The sequence below is a fragment of the Polypterus senegalus genome, unplaced genomic scaffold (assembly GCF_016835505.1).
Source record: "Polypterus senegalus isolate Bchr_013 unplaced genomic scaffold, ASM1683550v1 scaffold_2302, whole genome shotgun sequence".
Classification (NCBI taxonomy): Eukaryota; Metazoa; Chordata; class Cladistia; order Polypteriformes; family Polypteridae; genus Polypterus; species Polypterus senegalus.
The window spans coordinates 1-25,000 of record NW_024384242.1 but is presented as its reverse complement, the minus strand read 5'-3'; the positions used below and the strand labels follow the sequence as shown (position 1 = coordinate 25,000).

Sequence of the window (25,000 nt, the reverse complement as noted above, 5' to 3'; positions counted from 1 at the left end):
GTCAGTGAGTCAGTCAGTCAGTCAGTCAGTGAGGGCTTTGCCTTTTATTAGTATAGATGTTGTATTGCGAAAGATAAGGAGGCTTAAACAATGCTAATACAAATGTTAAATACCAAATAAGAAACATCTTCCATTGTTTTCTTTTAGTGTGCAAAAGCCCTTCCTTTCTCATATCACTCTTATTTAATTTATTCATTTAAAATATTTTATTTATGATAACAGTGTTAAAATATGATTGATTAATTTTGTCAAAGGTGTATGTACAGTAATAATGTGCCCTTTTCTTCCCTCTTAGAGTTTTCTCTGTAATTATGTTTGCGACAATGCATGTTGGACGGTCATCATCTTCTGCACCAGATTTTGCTAAAGCTAAAGTATCAGCCCAGAGAATTTTTTCTCTACTAGAGAAGAAGCCAAAGATTGACATATATAGTACTGAAGGTCTAAAACTGGTAGGTGATTATAATATACAATATGAGTATTTCATATATGTATATTGTGTATAATTATACACTTTATATTAGGATGTTTCCACCCACAGTCCAAAGACTTTGAATTGGTAAATTGTCCCTAATGTGTGTCTGTCCAGGGATTGTTCCTGCCTTATGTTCACTGCTTTTTGAGACAGACTCCATTTTCCCCATGACCCTTTTCAGGATATTAAGATGTTGGTCAGCTGTAATTTAGTAGTTAGCATACTGTTTCCGATGGGAGTGTTAGCTCCTTGGAAATATGTTCTTTTATATTGCGGCGTTTTAATAAACCTTTTCTTTAAATAATTATAAATAATAACGGCGATATCCCTCTTTTCAGCGATAGGCGGCGACAAAGTCACAGAAAAGACAGAATATACTTAGCTTGTTTAATGCGGCTTACGTTGCTGTACAGACAGGAGAAACAAGTCAGTTTCATTTTTCACCGAAGAGTTCTTTTGTTTCTTTTTCTTTCGTGGATTCGGTTGTGTAGAAACTGCTTTTTTTGTCACAACGGAGGTGGCTTTTGGATCAGTCTCTTCCATCCCACAGTTTCTCAAAGATTGGCAAGGTTCCAGCTTCTGTTATATTGTTTCCACATGATCAAACCCCCAGTACATTGCCAAACAAGGTAGACAAACTTGTGTTAAGCATCAAACAGGCAGGTCAAATAACACTTAGTCCTTTTAAGGCTGACAACAGCTGTCCCTGTCTGTCTTTATGCTTTGCTTGGCCCAGCAATTCTGAATGCTGACACTCTGTTCTAAATCTGGCTCAGCTCTTCATGGCATGTTACCAGAAAAAGAATGAAAAATACATTTAAAGAGATCTAAAACAGATACAGTGACACAATTCTTAATATTATAACAAACTTATTATAACACATACCCTACAAATGACTTGCATACCATCCATTGTTGATCCCTATTTTGTGACTAGTGCTACAAGAATAGATGCTGGCATGTCACAGATTCTGAAAATGTTTTATGTATGATAATTATATATCTTATTACTTTTCCCTTTTGTAGAATCATTTTGATGGCAACATTGAATTCCAAGATGTCCACTTTGCTTACCCTACTAGAAAAAAAGTGCAGGTGCTGCAAGGGCTTAATGTGAAGGTTTCCAAAGGACAAACACTTGCACTGGTGGGAAGTAGTGGATGTGGGAAAAGCACTACTGTTCAGCTTCTTGAAAGATTTTATGATCCAATTAATGGACACGTGGTAAGGCAATCATTTGGAAATAGTGATAAAATGATTACCTCTTCTAAGATTGTGACCTTGGAGTGGTTAGAAGGCTTATGTGGCTAAGTGATCTTTAGAACTATGGTTGCTGGATATTTGTACTTCTGATAGGAAAGTTTTTCTACATGCAGGAGGTCAAAAAAGAACAGTCCATTCAAGATCCCTATTATTGTCTCCAAAAATAAGAGAACATCACCAAGAAAAGGGGTACCTGGACCCACTCCTCAAGCCAAGTCAATGGCTGAAGTTGACCAACGAAAAAACTAGAATTGACTGAAGCAATGGGAAGGTGACTCATTAGTTTAGCATATGATTGTCACTTCCCTCATTAATGAGTCCCTTTAATAAAGGTCTAGAAATAAAGCAAAGACACTACCACAGTAATTAGGAGGTGTGGCCAGACAGTTGGAAGAGTTAATTTTTCCAATTTAGTTTTAGTTATTTATTTATTTGATTTGCGTGTACATGAACCACATACTATGTTCTATTTTGCTTAAATAAAAATGGAAAAAACTGGTAATAGTAGTATCTGTATATCAAAAGGAATGCAAGAAGCCAAACTTGGCATGTATCTACAACCCCAAATCAGAAAAAGTTGGGACAGTGTGAAAAATGTGAATAAAAAAATAAAGCAGTAATTTACAAATTTCCCTTAACTTTTATTTCATTGCAGACAGTATGAACACAAGATAATTCATGTTTTTTAGTCAACATCATTTGTTTTGTAAAGAAACATCCATTCTTGCCATTCAGGCTTGCAACACATTCCAGAAAAAGTTGGGATGGGGCAATTCAGGGGTAGTAATGAGGTATAATAACTAAATAATGATGTGATTTGAAACTGGTGATGTTTAACAGGTGATTGCAATCATGATTCGGTACAAAAGCAGCATCGAGGAATGGCCTACTCCTTTAGGAGCAAAGATAGGCAGAGGATCACCAGTTTGCCACCAAGTGCGGGCAAAAATCTTTGAAATGATGAAGAAAAACGTTTCTCAAAGACAGGTAGGAAGAGATTTGGGCATTTCTCCCTCTACAGTGCATAACATAGTGAAAAGAATCAGGGAATCTGGAGAAATTACCGTGCGCAAAGGCCAAGGGCGCAAGCCTAAAGTGAATGGCTGTGATCTTTGAGCCCTCAGACAGCACTGCATTAAAAACCGTCATTCATCAATAAATGATATAACTAGGTGGGCTCAGGACTACTTCAGGAAGTCACTCTCAAGCACTACAGTACGTAGTTACATTAGGAAATGCCAGCTAAAACTGTACTGTGCCAAAAGGAAGCCCTACATAAATAGTGTCCAGAAGCGCCGTCGACTTCTCTGGGCTCGGAGGCATCTGGGATGGTCCATTGTGCAGTGGAAACATGTATTATGGTCAGACGAATCGGTTTTTCACATCTTTTTTGGAAGAAATGGATGCCGTGTGCTGCGGACCAAATAGGAAAAGGACCATCCAGACTGTTACCAGATACAAGTCCAAAAGCCAGGGTCTGTCATGGTATGGGGTTGTGTCAGTGCCTTCGGCAAAGGTAACTTGCACTTCTGCAATGGCACCATCAATGCTGAGAAGTATATCTCAGTTTTGGAGGAACAAATGCTGCCTTCAAGACGACGTCTTTTCCAAGGACGCCCATGCTTATTTCAGCAAGAAAATGCCAAACCACATACTGCACGCATGGCTGCGTAAGAAGAGGGTGCGGATGCTTGACTGGCCTGCCTGCAGCCCTGATTTGTCTCCTATAGAGAATGTTTGTCGTATTTTGAAACGAAAAATGCATCAACGAAGACCCCGTACTGTTGCGCACCTAAAACGTTTGCAGGAAGAATGGGACAAACGAACACCTGCAACACTTAGTCACTTGATTTATTCAATGCCTAAATGTCTTTTAAGTGTTGTTAAAAGACAGGGGAACTGTACAAAGTGGTAAATGCTGTACTGTCCCAACTTTTTTTGAAATGTGTTGCAAGCCTGAATGGCAAGAATGAATATTTATTTACAAATCAAATGATGTTGACAAAAAAAAACATGAATTATTTTGTGTTCATACTGTCTGCAATGAAATAAAATTTGAGGAGAATTTATAACTTACTTTTTCTTTTTTTATTCACATTTTCCACACTGTCCCAACTTTTTCTGATTTGGGCTTGTATAATACAACATAATCTAAGAAGGTTTATGTAAATTCATTATGCATGCAATGTACGTATAGTATTTAAAATTATATTTGTGAGAGAAGCCTATTTCATGTGATCTTCCCTTTTGCCCACTTGTTTTCTTGATATATTAAATGTGCTGTTGTTGGCATTTTTTGTTTTATTAAAATTATGACAGTTTTGAATTGTAGGTTTCTTTAGTCATTTTACACTGTATGTTCATCTTTTTAGCTTGTAGATGGAAATGACATTACATCTTTGAACCTTGTCTGGTTACGATCACAAATAGGCATAGTTTCCCAAGAACCCATTCTGTTTGATACATCTATTGCTGAAAATATTAGGTACGGAGATAACAGTAGAAGCGTGACACAAGAAGAAATTGAAGAAGCTGCAAAGAAAGCTAATATCCACAATTTTATTGAAGATTTACCACAGGTGAGTCCACAATTCCATTAAGGACGACTTTTAATTATATAACAGATAATATTATTCTACGGGCGGCATGGTGGCGCAGTGGTAGCGCTGCTGCCTCGGAGTAAGGAGACCTGGGTTCGCTTCCCGAGTCCTCCCTGCATGGCGTTTGCGTGTTCTACCCGCGTCTGTCTAGGTTTTCTCCAGGTGTTCCAGTTTCCTTCCAAAGACATGCAGGTTTGGTGCATTGCCGATCCTAAATTGTTCCTAGTGTGTTCTTGGTGTGTGTGTGTTTGTGTATGTGTGTGCTCTGTGGTGGGCTGGTGCCCTGCCTGGGGATTTGTTCCTGCCTTGCACCTTGTGCTGGCTGGGATTGGCTCCAGCAGACCCCCGTGACCCTGTGTTAGGATGTAGTGGGTTGGGAAATGACATGACATAATATTATTCTAACATTAAACAACACCTAATGCTCAATTAAGTGAATGAATAGATTTTACCTTCACTCACCACAGTCACTCAGCAAATGCACATAAATTGTCAAATGGGTCTTTTTGTGAAGAAATTCATATCTCTATTTATGAAACACAACTACATATGATTGTGGGCTACTATATCTTCAGTGTTAACCATCACTGCCTTGGAGGTTTCTAAGGTCAACAATTTAAGGCAGATACTCTGAATGACTCTCTAGAGTCCGCTTCAACACCTTAGGCTTTTAAAGATGGAAACAGAGAGAGTTTTACTTGGAACAGGCAGGATCATGCTTATAAGAATGTAAAACAGACAACCTGGATGCTGCCTTGTATGGCTTGCCACTTAAAGGTAGTTCACAGTTCAGTGGTGTAGATCCATTAAATCCACTAAACATCATGGAAAGATAGTGGCTCTGAAGTATTAAAAGACAACCCTAACCCAAAATTTGATTTGAATGCTTGGCTGTCAGTAAACCCAAAAATGTGGTTTAAGTGCACCTTTCTATCTATTGATTCATTCTATCTAGGATTTGACTTTAGAGTGTGGAGGCAATTTAGGTATCAGTGTGATTTCAAACAGAAGTTACAGTATGTTAAACTTTAAGCCAGAGAATAAATTACTACACTTTTTTATTGATTTGGCCCTATCAATGATTAAAAACCGAGTCCATCTAATGACAACTGAATGAACAAAAGGACATTTGAAACTGTACCAAAAGTAACACCATATTTTGCAGTCTGTGGCAGTTAATCAGCATGTTTGCATGGCACATTCATTGTGAATAAATAAATTCTAGTGCTAGTATTTGAAATGTACATGTTTTCAAGAGACATTGACAAGCTCTCCAAAAGGTCTGAAAATAAGAGATTGCATTGCCTTTTTATTATTACTACATTCATTTATTGAACAAAGATCACTTACTTCTCTAAATATGATCATATGGGACAGACAGTTTTATTTGTAAATTATTCTTATATATAAAAATACATGTAATTTGTGACTTACAAGTTTTTGCTATATAAGATTGTTAAAAATTGACTTAATCTGCTCATATTTGGAGTTGTGCTAAAATTCTTTTTTGGCCTTGAATGTTTCATTAACTACCCAGTAAGAACAGACTGATTGCAATACTATCAATAATTTTCTAAAGCTTTAAATTTTAAATGTAAGAAACACTACTATGAATAACAAATAAATATGAACTGAAAACCAATGTGGTAATGATTTTCAAATTTTTATTTGTAAAGAAATACGGTACCAAAGTGGGAGACAAAGGAGCACAACTTTCAGGAGGACAGAAGCAGAGAATTGCGATTGCACGTGCCTTGCTTCGAAATCCAAAGGTGCTGCTTTTGGATGAGGCCACATCAGCACTTGACACTGAAAGCGAGAAGGTTAGTAAAAGTGATTAAAAACTGGAGAAGGTATGAAAAGTTGTGTCCATTACTGTATCTATAAGATGGTTGAGATGGGTTTGGATGTCCCATGAATCAAGAATGAATCAAGCTACTGTTGACCTTCTACCGTTGAACCATCAAGAGTGTTTTAGCATACTGTATTTCATCATGGTATGCTGACTGTATAGCAATAGACAGGAAAGTTCTGAAGAGGGTAATAGCCATGACAGAGAAAATAATTGGCTGCTTTCTGCCTTCCCTGGAAGAAATCTCCAGTGCCCAATGTTTCCGCCGAGCCAGGAAAATCATTAAAGACCCTTCCCATCCTGGCAACTCACTGTTCACACTACTGCCACCCAGCAAGTAGTACAAGTGCATTAAAAGTAAAGCAACACGATTTAAAGATATTTTTATCTTGATCTTAAGCACACCAGAACTCTACAAGTAAAGGATTTTAGGTTTAAAAAATGGTCAGGTCAAGATCTAGATCTCCACTTCTTTCAGATACTTTGGAAGTACTTTAAAAGAGCCATGTGTATACAAATTTCCTCAAATAGCAATGACCTGAAGTAAGTTTGTTATAAAATTATAATAATAAATTGCATTTATAGAGCACCTATCACAAACCCAAAGTCGCTTTACATAGAGAGGGAGGGGAAAAAAAAGATCACACAAAAGACAAAAGTTTGTCGAAGATAAAACTTTTGAGTGGAGATTTAAAGGTGGAGAAAGAGGAACAATCTCAGAGAGACTGGGGTAGAGAATTCCAGAGTTGAGGGGCCATAAAACTGAAGGTCCTGCCTCCCAGGGTGGAGAGTCTGATGCATGGAACAGTAAGGAGATGACTGAGTGAGGACCTGAGAGAGTGACAAGGAGTGTATGGAGCTAGGAGATGAGTGAGGTAGAGAGGGCCAAGGTTATGCAGGACTTTGAACGTGAGAAACATAATCTTAAATTTAATCCTTAATGGAACCGGTAACCAATGAAGATGGGAAAGCACAGGGGTGATGTGAGCAGAACATTGTGTGTGGATCAGGACTTTGGCTGCAGAGTTCTGAATGTACTGTTGCCTCTGTATAGATTTTGCAGGGAGGCCAATGAAGAGGGAATTACAGTAATCAATGTGAGACAATATGAATCAATGAACCAGAGTTTGACCATCATTAAAGGACAAAAATGGATAGAGGCAAGCAATGTTATGGGGACCATAGAATGAAATGTTGGACAGAGACCTAATGTGCAGCTCAAAATTAAGTGTTGATTCAAACAAAACACCAAGGTTTCTAACAACAGGAGCAGGTATGACAAGTGAAACAGAGAAACCGAGAAGTTAGATGCCTTAGAAAGTAGGGAGTCTGGACCTACCAGTAACACTTCAGTTTTATTAGCATTAAGTTTTAGAAAGTTATTTTCCATCCATAGCTTAAGATCAGCAATGCAGTTAGTGAGTGCTGGGTGGCGAGTCTGTAGGGGAGTGTATATTAAGATATAACTGTATATCGTCTGCATAGCAGTGGATGTTAAGGCCATGTCTGCGAATAATCTGACTCAATGGAAGGATATAAAGTAGAAAGAGTAATGAACCAAGGAGTGAACCCTGAGGAACACCACACGACACAGGTGAGGTGAAGGATTTATATCAGCCGAGTGTTGCAAACTATTGCCTATTAGAAAGATATGATGTGAACCATTGAAGGGCTAAGCCAGAGATTCCTACAGTGGAGAGACGTGAGAGGAGGATTTCATGATTAACAATGTTAAATGCTGTGCTTAAGTCAAGAAGGAGGATAATATTAAGTGAACTGCAATCTGCAGACCAGAGAAGTTGATTAACTACACGGAGAAGAGCTGTCTCAGTACTGTACTGTGCTTTTTCAAAGAACCAGACTGAAAAGATTCATAGATTGTATTGTCTAGAATAAAGGCATGGATAGATAGATAGATAGATAGATAGATACTTTATTAAAAGAAGGATCCAAGTCAGTTTTTTAAGGATTGGGGTAACTGCAGCAATTTTGGGGGAAACGTAGGCACAGAACCTGAAACGAAACATGCATTTATCAATAAGGCAACAGGGATACTCATCATGGATGAGCATGTCTTAAGCAGAGAAGTGGGGGCAGGATCAAGCAGACAGGAGGAGGAATTAGATTTATTAATAAGTTCAGAGATGGTCAGAGAGAGAGAGTCAACAAGCAAGAAACAAGTGAGTCTTGATGATGGAGATGGTAGATTAGAATGAGTGAGTGATTGAGGTGTGGAGGGGAAACTGTGATAGATTTGATCAATTTTGGTATCAAAGAAGTGTAAGAAAGCCTGACACTGTTCAGCTGTATTGAGACATGCTAGAGGAGGGGGCTGGAGGAGTTTATTAACATTTCTAAAAAGAGTTCTTGGCCTAGACTTTGCACCATTTATGAGAGATGAATAATAGTTGGAGCTAGCAGAGTTAAGGTCATCCCTATATTTAAGTATGTACTCAGTGTAAAACTGTGAGTGAACTATGAGTCCTGTTTTCTTATAAAGCCACTCAATATGCCAGGTAGTGGCTTTAATAGCTCTGAGCTCATGGGTGTGCCAGGGACACAGGAGCAGGTGACTGGAACCTGCCTAGTCCTTAAAGGAGCAAAGTTATTTAGCAGATGGGAAACGCAGTTGTTATAAAGGGAAACCACGCTGTCAGGAGAGGAAAGACTATGCAGGCCAGAAAGAGACAAAGACAGAAGGGAAGCAGAAAACAAAACGGAATTAGCAGACCTAATGTTGCAGTAGGAAACCGACTTTTACTCAACAGAATTAGTGGTAATAATGTTAACGTTACATTTGATAAGCTTATGATCAGAAATACCAGAGTGAACCTCAGATGGAGACATTTTTCAAGCCATTTGAATAAAGCAAATCAAGAATATATCCGTGAGTATGATTGGAGAAATCAAAATGCTGTATCAAGTTAAAACATTCTAAAGTTGAGATGAACTCCGCTGTGAGAGAGCAGTTGATATCAACATGAATATTAAAGTTACCAAGTACAATTACAATAGGGCAAATAGATGAGATTACAGTGAGAAGTTCATTAAATTCAGACAGAAAATTCACCACAGATTTGGGAGGGCGATAATCTAACAGCAGCAGCACTGGAGGGGATGAAACCAGCTTCACAGCAATATATTCAAAAGATGTGACTTCAAAAAAGGAGAGTTCCTTCATTGTTCAGGTAGATCTATAAATCTCTGCCAGGCCACCTCCTTTTCTTGTTAACCTGGATTTAGATATGTGTCTGTAGTCAGGAGGAGTCAGCATGTTTAAATGTAAAAAGTCATAAGGCTGTTGCCAAGTTTCTGTAATTACTTCCTTCTGGGAGATGAGGTCATTAATCAGCAATTAAACCATGGTATATAACTAATTTTTTAAGACATAGTTTCTACATTTTGAATTATTTTTGTTGAGTACACAAAGGCCAATTTAAATGTTTTTGTGTGTTGTTTGTCTAATGAGGTTAGATATATCTTATTGTAAGACTTTATTAGGATATGTGATTATGTGGTACACTTAAAACTACAGACGTGAAAGATGGTGTGCTTTTTCACATCGCAGTATGTGTGCTTATTGGTGAAACCATTAAGGATAAGCAGACATACTCTGATCAAAGCAACAGAAGTTAAAGAGAGAAATAATAATAACATATCAATAATACACTCAATAGCTGCTTAACTTGAAGCTTTTTCCTTTCCTTTTAATACAGATTGTCCAGGTGGCCTTGGATGAAGCCAGGCAAGGGCGCACTTGCATAATTATTGCACATCGCTTATCGACAATTCAAAATGCTGACATCATTGCAGTAATCAGTAATGGAGAAGTAGTTGAGCAGGGAACTCATAGTGAACTGATTGCTAAAGGTGGTGCTTACTATGCACTTGCTAATGCTCAAAGTGGACATTAGTATCAGTGTGGACTGCTGTTAAAAGACTCTGGCAAAGATGATGTTTTTGATCAAGTCAAGATGAAATATTCTTCTTGCTCTGCTGGCTGCACTTTTAATTTCCCCAGAATCAAGAAAAGACTGTTGCATAAGATAAATTAGCAGTTAGCCTTGTCAATTTGGTAAAGATCTTCAGTATAAAAATGTGTATTATAAGAGCAAATTACCACTTAATATGTTGCCAATATAGATTACTCTCAGCCATCTCAGGTAAAAAATAAGAGTTCAATATAGATTTTGCTGATTGTAATTAATATTTCTTAGTCACTCTTTCTTTACACTGCTGTATTCTCACATCTGTAAGTGGCCAAACTAAACCTGTTATTTGAAAGAACATTCTACTGGTGGCAGTGTAACTGGTAGTCACAAGAGCACAAAAAAGTTTGAAGTCTGATACAGTAAAGCTCAGTGTTACTACGTTGTTTGAAGTGGTCGGGTCCTTTTAAACAATGTTTCTTCAAAATCACTGCAAAGATTTAAAAAAAGCAGTGAGTATGCTTATTATTTGAATTAAATATCAGATACACTGTAAAATGTGGTCAGATAGTATTGACTAGAGGTTAGCAGAATCATACATGATTACCTAAATCAAGCCATTCCTTTAAGAAACACCATGGTATTTTTATAATGAACCTGTTGAAAGTTGCTGCATTGAACTTGTGAAGAAGAACCACCATATGATATTCAGAAAATGTTCAAATGTCAGTCACCTTTATAGAATGCTTTTACAAAACTAAAACCAAAGTAGCTCATTTGCAGCAGTTCTATATTCTTGCCAAAGATCCTGAAAAGTGTGCATGAGCCATTCCTCGGTCTTTATGTAAACGCACTAATATGTCTGTGTTACATGTAATATTAGAATTCTTTAATGTATTTAACAATTTTATGTTAAAATACTTTTAATTAATAATGTTACATCTGAAATTGTCTTTTTATTAAATAATGATTTATCATTCACCAAATATCCTCATAAAAATTAATTGAAATAGGACTTACTTTAAATAAATACAGTGTAAAAAAAATGTTGCAAATATGTGGATTTTTGCATATGGTCAGATATACCAATTGAATATTAACATGGTAAAAAAATTTTAAAAAATGTTCAGTTTTTAATTGATGAAGCTGATGAAATTAAGGAAACAATACAAAAGAGAAGCTCTACAAAGGTAACAATCTTGCCAAACAGGTACAAAATGCACCACCAATGAGTCTGGTACATTCCATCGAAAAGACTGGCTATGCTTATCTTTCCAAGGGCACATTCAGATGCGTGTGTCACATTCTGCGTCACAGTAGTCTGCATTCCACAGTATTTTAATCAAAGAAAGGAGGTAACAAAAATGGTAGTACACAACATACAGTAGGGAACATGATGAATAAATGATAATTAATGCTAAAGTCCCAACCCTTTTTGGGATTTCTGGTAATGATAAAGAAGTTATGCATGCAAGTATATGATAGTTGGATTTACTGCCTTATATCATTTTTATACTGACTTTAGTTCAGACTGAAAGATTTGTCTATTTAGAATGTATATCCCCTGTAAATCAAAATACTGAAACCTTTTTTTCAGATGTGATTGTGCTCGAGATTAAAATATTTAGACGTGGTTCATCTTGTTCAGTACAAATGTTTAGTGTACAAAGGTCATTTGATAAGTTTGGTACATTTCTATGAGATGGCACCACAATTCATTTGATTACATCATGGCTAGTAAGTGTCACTCTTCAAACTAAGTCAGGCTAAATTTCAGCCATAATTGACATATTTTTTATATTCTATGGATGTCTGAAGCAATTTCTTTTTCCAAAAAAACATGTTTAAGTTGCTTTTTTCCCCATACTAGTTAAATGACCCTCATGGTTTACAAGATATTCATTCCTTACTTCAATGGACTGAACCTGAAAATATTTGATCCTAACAAAAGAATTATACACTCCAGTTATCATTGCACTCCATATATTTACCAACTCTAAACTCATCACATCTTTCCATACATTCTTCCTGATGTGTGTCTCGGTGACATAGCAGGTCAGACAGGTCAGCCTAGATTTCCTTCTCCCAGCTTCAGATTCCAGCTCTTAATAGGGAAGTCATAGATGTTCCCAAGCCAGACAAGACATACAAGTAATCCCTCCAGCGTATCTTGGGTCTCTGAAACCAAAGCAGCTCACTTGCAGCAGTTCAATATTCTTGCCAAAGATCCTGAAAAATGTGCATGAACCATTCCTTGATCATTACATAAAATCCACTAAAATTTCTGTGTTTTACAGTATGTGATATTTTTATTCTTTACAGTATTTAAGTTTTACGTTAAGATATATTTCATAAAAAAATGTACATGTCTGATACTGTGTTGTAATTATAATGCGTAGTTTTTGTATACTGTTATCTTAAGTTAAGCTTTCTTTTTCAAATTGACGTTCTGAAATTGTCTTTTTATTAAATGATGATTTATTATTCACCAAAAAATAAACTGAAATCGGACTTACTTTAAATAAATACAATGTAAAAAATTGTTACATATATGTGGAAATTTGCATGTGGTCAGATATTACAATTGACTATTAACACTGTAAAAAATAATAAAAAAAATTGTTTCAAACAGATTTTATGTGATGAAGCTGATGAAAAATATTAACGGAACAGTATGATCATGTTGCAAAACAGAAGCTGCTCAAAGGTTACAATCCCACCAAACGGGCACAAATGCATCACTACTAAGTTTGGCACATTCCAGCAAAAAGGACTAGTTAGGTGGATCTTTCTATGAGCACATTCAGATTGGCGTGTCACATTCTGTGTAGGCATGTCATATTAGTGTGCCTTCCAGTATAGTATGTGTGGAACTGGGCCCGGACACAGACAGACGGACATCGTTTAAAGTCACCCAACACACTTTTATTTACAAATAGTACGAAGCACAAAACCTAGTGCCACAGCACCAATCACCCTAGTCCAGGCTCTCAATTAAATGCCTTCTCTCTCAGGACCACCTCCACTCCTCTCCTTCGACTTCCGTCCTCTTCCATGTGACTCCAGCTATCAAATGGAGGGAGGCAGCCCGTTTCATATCCACTCGGATATGCTCCAGGTGTCCTCCAGTAATCTTCCACCGGCACTCCCTTGTGTGGTGGAAGCACCGGCTGTGTATCCGGAAGCACTCTGGGTGTCCCCGATCCTCTTCCCCCCAGCACTTCGGGTGTGGCGGAAGTGCTGAGGTCCAGGGCTCTCCAGGCATTGGGGCACCCCCTGGCAGTGACCACGGGCCCCTACAGGGTTGAGCTTCAAAGCTCTGCACCCGTGGACCCCAACGCAACCAGGGCGGTCGCCTACTCGTGGTCTGGAGGAGGCATAAGCCCTCCTCCTGGGCATCCCGGCTGGGTACCACCCCCAGCCGCATGCCACATATGTTAATCATACTGATCAGAGAAAGGAGGAAAGAAGAAATTGTAGCACACAATAAATAACTTTAGTAAGGAACATAATAGAACAAATGGTAATTAATGCTTGACAACTTTTTTAGTACTTGTGGTAGTAATAAAGAAGTTATACATAACTCCTAATTCTGAGTAATGTTGGCAGACACCTTCCTCATCAGAATCTCTGCTTCAGTCTTACTTTGATAAAATCTTTACTAATTTATCAGACAGTCATGGAATCAGAATAATGTGCTATCTGCCTGCATCACTGTTTGAAGTAATAACCAATGGGGCAGGTCTTCTGTGTAAATAATCTATTGTGATATCCTTCACTACATTGATAACATGTTGTTTCATTTTGTTCAAATGGAAACATCCCTACATACCCACATAACACAGGCAGAAAAATATTAGAATGAGAAAATAATCAAATTACTTTACAAGGAGTAGTTAAAATGTTATTTAGAATGTTAGATTTATTAATGTTTCACTTGATTGATTGTGCATGCTGAACTGATGCTAGCTTTCTGAATCATACCTGTATCAAATATTTTAATCTTAACGTAAATTTTTGCATGCTTGTATTTTATATTAATGCATTTATGCAGTTGGTTATCATTTTAAATCACCAAAACAAACTTGTTCAAGAATGGATTGGTTTTGAAAGTAGTCACTCTCAGACACTGGAACTCAAAAGCTCATTAACAGTGAAACAATATGCAAATTAATTCTGGTAAGCTAATTGCTCCTTTAGATGTTTAAACAGATTTATTTAATTCTGTAGTGAACAAGATGTCACTGTAATTCTTGTTAAACAATCAGCGACATTTTTACCCAATCACACTCCTCTAAACTAAAAAGCTTTGGCCATATGACCTGCCACTGTCAGTAATTTCACCTTCTCGACACCCACAAGGTCTACAGACCTGGATGTTATTTAGTGAACACCGTACAGTGTCAGGTGGATGTAGGCAGAGTCGCACAGGAGGAATAAAGCTTCAAACATACAGTGTCTGTAAGAGCCAACCTTAGAAATGTTAAAATGTACAAGTGATTCCTTAATTTGTTTAGAATGTGAGTTTCTCATAACTACATAAATAATGGACTATTCTGTTGAACCCCTAAAGCTAACTTGCATTGGAACCTCCTTTGTGCTGTGCTTTATCTGAACTACAGTAACAGAATTTGAATCAGTCTTTAGTTAGAAACGTAACTGATTGATTTGTCTTGTTTTCATTGGGATAACGATGGCATACAGTTTTCTGACCATTCTTGTATCAAGTGTGCAAGTTTGATGTATGAACATATGACTGTATGTTAAATATTGTATGTATATAACATACACATATACCGTATGTGTTATATAGAGAAATTTTAAGAAAAACACGTTATCGGCAATAAACTAATAACCCAATTGTGCTCCACTCACTTAGAATCTGGAACCAATGTAGAAAGCATTTTAAGACGGAGAAGCTTCTATCTGTGGCACCTCTGCAAGAGAACCACCTCTTTCAACCTTCACAAACATATGCAGTTTTTAATATCTGGAAAAAATTTGGAATTAACTTGCTTAGAGATCTTTATATAGACAATGTCTTTGCATCCTATGAAAAATTACATTCCAAATTTAACATTCCAGCTACACATTTCTTTCACTATCTTCAAATCAGGAACTTTGTTAAACAGAACCTTCCAGATTTTCCTCATCTTGCACCCTCAACCATGCTGGAAAAATTATTGCTCAATTTCAAGGAGTTAGACTCCATCTCTACAATATATAAAATCCTTTTACAATCCCTCCCTTTCAAAGATCCAAGAGTACACTGGGAAAAAGATCTCTCAATTAATATATCAGAAAAGGAGTGGAAAGTAGCAATGCAGAGAATTCACTCTAGCTCCATATGCGCAAAGCATACAATTATACAACTCAAAATTATATATCGAGCACATCTGTCTCGACTAAAACTCTCCAAAAATGTTTCCAGGACATGATCCAACCTGCGAACGTTGCAACCAAGTCCCAGCCTCAACAGGTCACATGTTCTGGGCCTGCACCAAATTAACATTATTCAGGACAAAAATTTGTAATTACCTGTCAGATAGCCTTGGACTCACAATCCCTCTTAACCCATTAACAGCTGTGTTTGAGGTTCTTCCAGAGGGGCTTAAAGTAGAGAAGGACAAACAAACTGTGACTGAATTCACTACACTCTTGGCACGCAGACTCATTCTGATAAACTGGAAGAATCCAAACTCTCCTCTTTTAAGTCAGTGGGAAACCGATGTGTTATATTATTTGAAATTGGAAAAAATCAAATACTCAGTTAGAGGATCTGTACAGACTTTTTCAAAACATGGCAGGATCTAATCAGTAATATTTTAAAATAAGTTTATAAAGCACAGAGAATTTATTAATTTAGGTATGTTTACAAGCCTTAAATTTTACGCCGTTTGGCTTGCTCTCTCTCTCATGGGTGGGGATCGATCTGTTCTTAACTCAATTTTTCTTTTTGTAAAATCTTGATTGCTTTGTATGGATTGTAATAAAATTAATAAAAAAAAAAAAAAAAAAAAAAAAAAAAACACAAAAAACATTACAATATATAAAACCCTTATCTTATCTTTTATCTTATTTAAGAACTTTTTAGTAATAACAATTTTTATGTTTCTATAAATCACTTTGCTTTGGAAATGTAAACTTAAAATTGTAAACTTTTAAAACAAAGACAACTGTGGAATTATTTGCATATTCTGCTTTTATACAAAATTGAATTACAGTTGATTAAATTTGACTTTTTGACACTGATCAGCAGAAAAAGACTCTTTAATGTCAAAGTGAAAACATATCTCTGCAAAGTGGTCTAAAGTAATTACAAATTACAGAACCCTGTAGAAGAGCTACCTTGTGCTAGTCCATTGTTATGCCTATCCATACAACCGATGTGTAGGAAGCAAACCAACACAAACAGAGGGAGAGTGTGCAAACTCCACATATTGTAAGCGGTGGTCCTGTGCAGGATTTGAATCAAATATACTGAATATGTGAGCAGTATCACTAGCTACTATGGCTTCCTTGTTTTTGCTATTTTATGGAATCATTTTTATAGTTTAACTGCTAAAGCTAAACGCTTAACTTCAAGATAAAAAACTTAGTCCTTTGTTAAAGATTTTATTTTATAACCATGTATTATTCATTTCTCTCAGAAGCTTATTAAGATGTAATCTACAGTACATAGTCTTCTCTCATTTTGATATGACTACTTTATGTAAGCACAGAGATGCAGCAAGAGACACTGGCAACAATTAAATGTTGGTCTGGTGTCCTTTCATGTCCTAAGCACAATCATGTTAATGGTGTTTCTTATCTGTCCTGTTGCAAGTAAATTATGCTCAATGCAGAACTTTTTCGGCATCCTAGCCAAGGGTGGTTCCTACTATGTGTCTGTTGGTACTCAAATTCAGAAATAATCTGTCAAAGCTTAACCATCCCTCATCAAGATTATATTATTTTATACCTAATGTAGGCTGAAGGCAATAATAATGTCACCTCAATAGACTAGATGCCACAAATTTCCTTTATGTTACTTGCAAGCATTATACTGCACACATCCTTCAATAAAATATATTTTTCTCATCTGTGAAAATGATAAAAGGGTGTTTAGTTCCCTCGGGCCTGTGATATCACTTTTCAATGCAAACTGAATAGTTCATAAATCCCAATGACCAACATCATAATTTGCTTCTGAAGTATTTAATTTTTTAGAAAAGTAGGCACAGGAAAGGCACATGGATGCAACTTTCCTGTCTGTGCAAAAAGATGAAATAGTATGGCCTCTCTACCATCACTGGAAGGAAAGTATCAAGTGTTATGAGATTGATGTGGGGGTGAACAGTGTCCAGAAAAATGTATTGGCTACTGATATGATTGTTGTATTGCTAATAAATCAGAGATGTTAATTAGCAAAAAAACCACAAAGCATTACATTTCTTTTACACTTTCTGGTACCCTCCAGTTTAATATGGATGGCACTTCATATTTATTCATAACAATCTCAATCTGTCAGATGTTATATCCCAAAATAATCACTGAGAGCTGTGTCCTCTTAGCAAAGAAAATGTTTTATTGATGCCACATCACCAGAAGATGGCATAGTGATCTATTTGTCAAAGCAAATATTTCAATTTGCTACAGTTGACAAAATATAAGTACTTTTATAAGTATTTTGCTTATCTCATAACGGTCTTTTTTTAGTTTTTTTTTCATTTTTCACAACACACGTCTTTGAGTGTGGAACAACAAGAAATGTTTTAATATATGTTGTTCTACTTTGCTTTTTAGAGATAACATTTTAACTGTTGCTTGCTTCCATATGCTGATACTATGTAAATTGTACTTGCCTAATGACATCATAAATCAAAAGCCCCCTGTGTTGTGGACGTCAGAACCATTTTCATTTCATATATGTGCTACTGCACTTTATTTGCAAAACTCTAAATGTTTCTCTTCATTGAAGTCTTTGCTGCAGTCTCAAATTATACTTTATAATGATAACTGCATACTACATTGTTCACTAATATATAGAAATGATTTTGATTACTTGTTCACCTTACATTCATTGTCATAATGTCATTTTTTGTATGGTTCAATATATAGGTTACTTCAACCACGTTGCTTTTAAATAAAAATTTCAATACAGTTAAAATGATCATTTATTTATTACTATCTATACCAAATTGTTACTTTCTATTTACTTACCTGTTATTCATTTTTAATTACCTGTCTATTGTAGTATAATATAGTTCTTTGCCTGTCTTGTACTTGTCCTGTGCTTATATGTATTTTGCACCATGGTTCTGGGAAATGTTATTTTGTGTCACTTTATACTGAAATGCTCGGGATTGATGGTATGACAATAAAGCCACTTGACTTGACTTGATTTGACTTAAGTAAAAGTAGACTATGTATTGCACAATGAAATATTTGATTAATGGGAGCATATAATAGTATTTACTTTAACTTATGTCAGTCAGTCATTATCCAACCTGCTACATCCTAACACAGGGTCACGGGGGTCTGCTGGAGCCAATCCCAGCCAACACAGGGTGCAAGGCAGGAACAAATCCCGGGCAGGGCACCAGCCCACCACAGGACTCATGCACACACACATTAAGCACATACTAGGGACAATTTAGAATTGCCAATGTACCTAACCTGCATGTATTTGGGCTATGGGAGGAAAATGGAGCACCTGGAGTAAACCCACGCAGACACGGGGAGGACATGCAAACTCCACGCAGGGAGAACCTGTGACCCGAATCCAGGCCTCCTTATTGTGAGGCAGCAGCGCTACCACTGTGCCACTGTGCTGCCCAACTTATGTGCTGCATATAACATAGATGACATATTATAGATATTAACATTAATTCCAATTAGTTAACAACTCTGTATTAATGGCAAGATGCATGTCATGATGGTCCTAGTATCTCCATATAGTTCTAGAGTTTCAGGTCATTTTTGGACTAATGTGCCTTTACTGTATTGCTTTGAGATTCCTTCTAGGATTCCTGTTTTCTAAAGTACTCTAAATATTTTAAATGAATTGGTGATCCTTTTATTGTTGCATTGTGTAGATGTTCATAACTATGGTTCCATGCACTGGAAATGGAAACAACTGAAGAGCATGCAAATTCCACAAAGTAAATGACTGGGTGTTGGATTCATTTGTAAAATGTTAGATGTGTGAGGTAGCAGTACTAACCATTGCCTCACTATGCAGTACCAAGATATGAATGTATTATTTATAATGATATTTGGTTAATGGGCAGCATGATGGTGCTGCTTTGTAAGAAGTAGATTGGGGTTCAAGTTCCAGGTGCTCCCTACTTGAAGTTTGCATGTTCTGCCTATGTATATGTGTGTTTTATCCAGGTGTTCTAAGTTTCCTACACAGATGAAAGACTTTTTGATTAGTGATGCTAACTTAGCCCTTATATGTTTACTCCAGCTGGTGCACTGTTGAAGGATTGCTGGGATATGCTTCTGCTTCCCCTTGACCCTGCTCTGTTTAAGCAGATTTAGGACATGGATGGATGGATGAATTTTATGTTAAAGCCCTGGAGTTAAAACAAATACTTTTAACAGCAAAGAAATATTTTTCAGAAACGTATGTTTCTTTGGTTTTTCCATTTAATTAGATGGGATATCAAGAGTCTTCACACAATTACTGAATTTTCAGCATTTACTGATGTAAAGGCTGAAATAAAGACACATCATGACAGATAGTCATAAATGTGCGAATAGGAGGACGTTGTATGGACCAAGCAAAGGTACAGTGATCCCTCGCTATATCGCGCTTCGACTTTCGCGGCTTCACTCCATTGCGGATTTTAAATGTAAGCATATCTAAATATATATCACGTATTTTTCGCTGGTTCGCGGCTTTCTGCGGACAATGGGTCTTTTAATTTACAGTACATGCTTACTCAGTTTGTTTGCCCAGTTGATTTCATACAAGGGACGCTATTGGTGGATGGCTTAGAAGCTACCCAATCAGAGCATGTATTACGTATTAAATAAAACTCCTCAATGATATATGATGTGCTTCCCGAGCGGTGCTTGATTGTTTGCTTTTATCGTTCTCTCTCACTCTCTCTGACTTTTTCTGCGCCAAACGGGCTGTTTGAACAGAGGCTGTTTGCCTAGAAGATACGGACACTACTCTTAAAAAATGCTGAAAGACTACCTTCACATTGCTCTCTTCTTTGCAGCTGCTTTATCGTGGTGCTCAACAGCACGTATTGATTTTTTGATTGTTTGCTTTTCTGTCACGCTTTCTCTCTCTCTCTCTCTCACTGACATTCTCTGCTATTGACGGCACTCCTTTGAAGAGAAGATATGTTTGCATTCTTTTAATTGTGAGAAAGAACTGTCATCTCTGTCTTGTCATGGAGCACAGTTTAAACTTTTGAGTAAATGGTGTTATTTCATGTCTAGAGGGCTCTAATAATGTTAACAGTGTGAGAGCGTTTATAAGGGCTTAAAATATATAAAAATAACCATACAAACATATGGTTTCTACTTCGCGGATTTTCACCTATCGCGGGGGGTTCTGGAATGCAACCCCCGCGATCGAGAAGGGATTACTATAATTCCAAGCCAGGCCAGTGGGTAAACCTTTTCCTGTTATCTCTGCAGACCAGATGCGGGAAAACCTGTCTGATTCAGAGCGGATGACGTCACTTCCAGTTCCGGCACCCAGAAGAATGTCACTTCTGGCACACACTCTGACATCAGAAGAACATCACTTCTTCCCTTATGTCACATCCTATCTGATCCCTTAAAGCCGCCATCTCTGCAAACTCTCGGCAGTTCTGTTTTGGACTGAGAACATCTCTGTTCTATTTAAAAGACTTTCGCAGCCAGGAATGATATACGGGTGGCTTCCCCAAACCTTTTTAAGTGTGCCCGGTCTATTCAGTTTCACTATATATATATATTTTTTTATAAAGCCGGCCTCGACCACGAACAGACACCAGGACAGCTATGTCCAAAAACACACGTTTATTACTGTATTCTTGGTCCAACACAGCACAATACACAAGTCACTCACAGTCCTTCGCTATAATCTTCTTTTCCTGCCACCTCAACTCCTCTCTCGTGAAGCTCTGTCACACTACCTCCCAACTCCGGCTCTCAGAATGGAGTGAGGCAGCCCCTTTTATCCAGTACCCAGATGTGCTCCAGGTGCTTCCTGACGGGAGTGGCGGAAGTGCTGCACAAGCACCCGGAAACACACCAGATGTATCTGTGTTCGGGCTTAGCAGCACTTCCTGTTGTGTCAGAAGTGCTGCAGTCCATGTTTCCTGGAACGTTTGGGCGTCCCCTGGCTGTGGCCATGTGCCCAAACAGGGTAGAGCCTCCCAGATCGGATCTCGTGGCTCTCCTGCACCCCAAGGTGGTAGCCCTCTTATGTCCTGGGGAAGGTATTGGCGTTCTCCAGGTCCTTCCATGTCCCAGGCTTCCCATCTGTGCAGCCATCAATCACTATATATATATATATACTATATATATATATATATATATATATATATAAATAATATATATATATATATATTTTGTTCTGTATTTCGCCTTATACAATTTCTTGTATTAGGAATTTGTTAGTTTTCGCCTTGTGGTCAGAGCGCAGGGTCAGCAATTGTACAGCGCCCCTGGAGCAATTGAAGGTTAAGAGCCTTCAGAGCCACAGATGTCTGGAGGTTTTATTCTTTATTGCTATGATATATAATGACAAATTTTTTTTTAATAACTAGCAGAAAACCATCTCTTACATATAATGCACTATTTATTGAATTATTAAAAAATGAAAAGCTTATTTTAATGCAAATTAGATTGTGTGTATAAAAGAGACTTTATAATACGCAGAAAATGAAGATATAGAGTATGCGGAATTTGAAACCAACAGGAGGGTTAAAAAACTAGACCAGGGGTGGCAAACTCCAATCCTCAGTGGCTACAGGTTTTCATCCTCAATTCTTCATTCATTGCTAATAAGTAACTTTGACCCTTTAAACCAGGGGTACCCAATACATCGATTGCAATCGACTGGTAGATCGGAAAAGTAGTGCAGGTAGATTGCGTTGCATTAAAAAAAAAAAAAATTTAAACGTTAGTTATACATCCTCTCTATGGCATTTTCCACTTGATTGACATACAGTGCGGCCAGTCTGAGATCTCTGTTCTTCTAACACACTGATCATCTTGCACGCACAATCAAACGCACGACCTACTGCAAAACTCAGGTTGTGATCTAGTTAGCCTTCCAATTTATATCGACTAAAGAAGGGATTTAAAAAAAAATTGTTTGGGTATGGGCTGGATGTGGAATTGGAAGAAGATTTTTTTTCTCACAATGTCATAATTGAAGTGCGTTTGTCTGATCTGTTAATCTATCATTGCTATTCCAAAGAAGGAAAATGTAGAAAGGCACTTTCGAACTGTTCATAAAAACTATGAAACTGACTTCCTTCCGAAAAGCGAAAGTGAAATGAGAAGGAACTAAAATCGTTAAAGTTAGTCGGACAGCTGTCATGTTTCACTTGGCTGAATACAAAAGCAAATGCAGACACACTGAAGCATTGTTCCGGGTGAGTCACTCGATCATTAAGCATAAAAAGTCCTTCCAAGATGGAGAGTTGATAAAAGAGGACTTCATTGAGACAGATGGCTAGGAAGAAATTCCTGCTGAGATTTCAAGAACCATGGCCGGAGAAAAAGGAGTTTCTCCTTATCCTTATCAAACATGCAGAATACAAGCAACTTAATAACGATCAATGGCCGCTAGAATTGGCATTTTTTTTTCCAATCTGACCGACATGTTGAATGAGCTTAATTTACAGCTGCAAGGGAAAGAGAACTCCATGGTCAATATGATTAGCTCAGTTAATGCTTTCAAAAGAAAAATGCAACATCTGTCCTCAAAGCTGCAGAGCCTTGATGTGGGGAACATCCAAAACCTCGTGTCAGAGCTGGAGACGCAATGGAAGGCGTGAGCGCAACTTGAAAGCATACGCCACACAGAGCAGATTAAAAATTGTCTGTCAGACTTATACAGACGGTTTGAAGACTCAGCTTTACTTGAGCCAATCACTAAATTTAAGTGCTATCCATTTAGAGAAGATGTTGAGGGTGATTCACCTGCATCAAAAATCGCAACACTGTTTCACCTAAAACTCCTCTACAGTGGAGGATGAGATTTTGACACTACAGGATGACATTCAGCTGAAGTTTGGGGCTCTTGGACAGTTTTGGAACTTACTCACAGAGGAAAAGTACCCAAACATGAGGAAATGTGCTACCTCTTTGACTACATTATTTGGATCTACTTATTTATGCGAGTTATCCTTTTCCCACATGAAGATTATTAAATCCAAATACTGTAGTGACCATATATGTACTGAATTGTTATTGTGCCATAAAAGATATTCAGTTATGCAAGGTATGATAACATATATTTTATGTATAAAGTATACTCAGTATATAAAAGTAGCTTGCAAGCCAAAAAATCGAGGGCAAACCTGCTTTAAACAGACCATTTAAATCGGGGCTGAACATCTGTCCTGGATGGCCACAGTGGCATCAGGTTTTTTTTCCAACCCAATTGCTTCATGAGAAATCTTTCATTGCTGATAAAGCACTTACTGCTCAAGTGATACTTTTCTGCTAAATTTTAGTTGTCTCACTTGCTAAGGTTTTGAACCCTTAATTGCTTATTTTAGTCTTAAACCGCTGTTTTCATTGTTTTGACTGCTCCTTATTAGCAATAAGATGCAAATGACAAATGAATCAGAAGTTCTACTTCTAGCTTGTCTCCTTTTCCACCCATGTGTATTTATCATTTACTTTTTGGTTTAATTAAGTACTCAGAAGGAAACTGAAGAGAAAATGGAGAACTGAAATTAGTTCTTACTGATTCAAATCATTTCGATGATATATGTATCATTAAAAAGGAAAAAAAATCTATGGGTTAAGAATGAACTAACATGAGAGAGTTAAAACACTAACAAGCCATGAAATTAAATAAGGTCTGTTGTTGGTAGGTGGAGTGGTAACTCAGGCTTGAGATCTGTGTCAGCAATCGACAGTTTGCTGGGTTGAATCCTGTAAATGCTAAAAGTGATTCCGTTCTGTTGGGTCCTTGAGCAAGGCCATTAACATATAATTGCTCCATCCTGAGAATGACATTAACCTGTATTCAGACCTGCAAACAGGTTCACCAACTTGCAGGTAAAATCTAATGGTTGCTTACAGGATTGTCACTCCAGCCACTGTACAAAAACCTCACCCTGTTCAATTTTGTTCAAATTGGTGTGATGCTGAGGTGTCACCCACTGTAGGCAGGTCCTAAATTGGGATTTTGAGGTGGCTTGTTGTGTGGTGCGCTGTATCAGTTTATACTCCAACCTCTCCCTCTCTCTCTCTGTTATTGGTGAGGATTGGCTTCTAATTAAGCAACTGGGTTGGAACAAAAATCTGCAGCCACTGCGGCTCTCCAGGGTCAGAGTTGGCCACCCCGATCTAGACTATTAAAAACAAAACCATGGATGAAGCAAGAAAAGGGTAACAGTTTTTAATGCTGCCATTTTTGAAAGAGATTTAATAAGAAGCATGGCATTGTTCAAACACACTCCTAATTGTCATTTGTGTATTTGCTTGTCTCACCACTACCTAACAGCCCTCAAAAGTAGAAATAATGATCTAAGTTCTCGGGTATATTGGCATATGACACAATTACACTGAAGGGAAAATGAAAGGAAGATGTTTGTTGGTCATTCATGCCAGGGAAATATTTTGTATTGATCAGACTTTTCCTATATGGTTACTGTATGGGGAGGATAAAGGAAAAGTTTTGATCTGCCCATCAGGTAGAACTGGC

General features: G+C 37.4%; 1 protein-coding gene across 1 annotated transcript; it reads left to right on the top strand.

The window, feature by feature from the left end:
* The first annotated feature begins 281 nt into the window (after window positions 1-281).
* On the top strand, window positions 282-11,232 carry LOC120521884 (ATP-dependent translocase ABCB1-like). The gene is made up of 5 exons (XM_039743185.1): window positions 282-452; window positions 1,502-1,699; window positions 4,111-4,317; window positions 6,015-6,161; window positions 9,907-11,232. Exons 1-5 carry the CDS (start codon window positions 312-314, stop codon window positions 10,102-10,104), a joined length of 891 nt encoding a protein of 296 aa, XP_039599119.1. The 5' UTR covers window positions 282-311; the 3' UTR covers window positions 10,105-11,232.
* The last annotated feature ends 13,768 nt before the right edge of the window (window positions 11,233-25,000 follow it).

What these genes read in the sequence shown, in the direction of transcription:
- LOC120521884 (XM_039743185.1), top strand. Translation starts at nt 312, where the DNA reads ATGTTTGCGACAATGCATGTTGGACGGTCATCATCTTCTGCACCAGAT. An exon ending in ATCCAATTAATGGACACGTG is followed by an intron (nt 1,700 to 4,110) that starts GTAAGGCAATCA and finishes TCATCTTTTTAG; the next exon opens with CTTGTAGATGGAAATGACAT. An exon ending in TTATTGAAGATTTACCACAG is followed by an intron (nt 4,318 to 6,014) that starts GTGAGTCCACAA and finishes TTATTTGTAAAG; the next exon opens with AAATACGGTACCAAAGTGGG.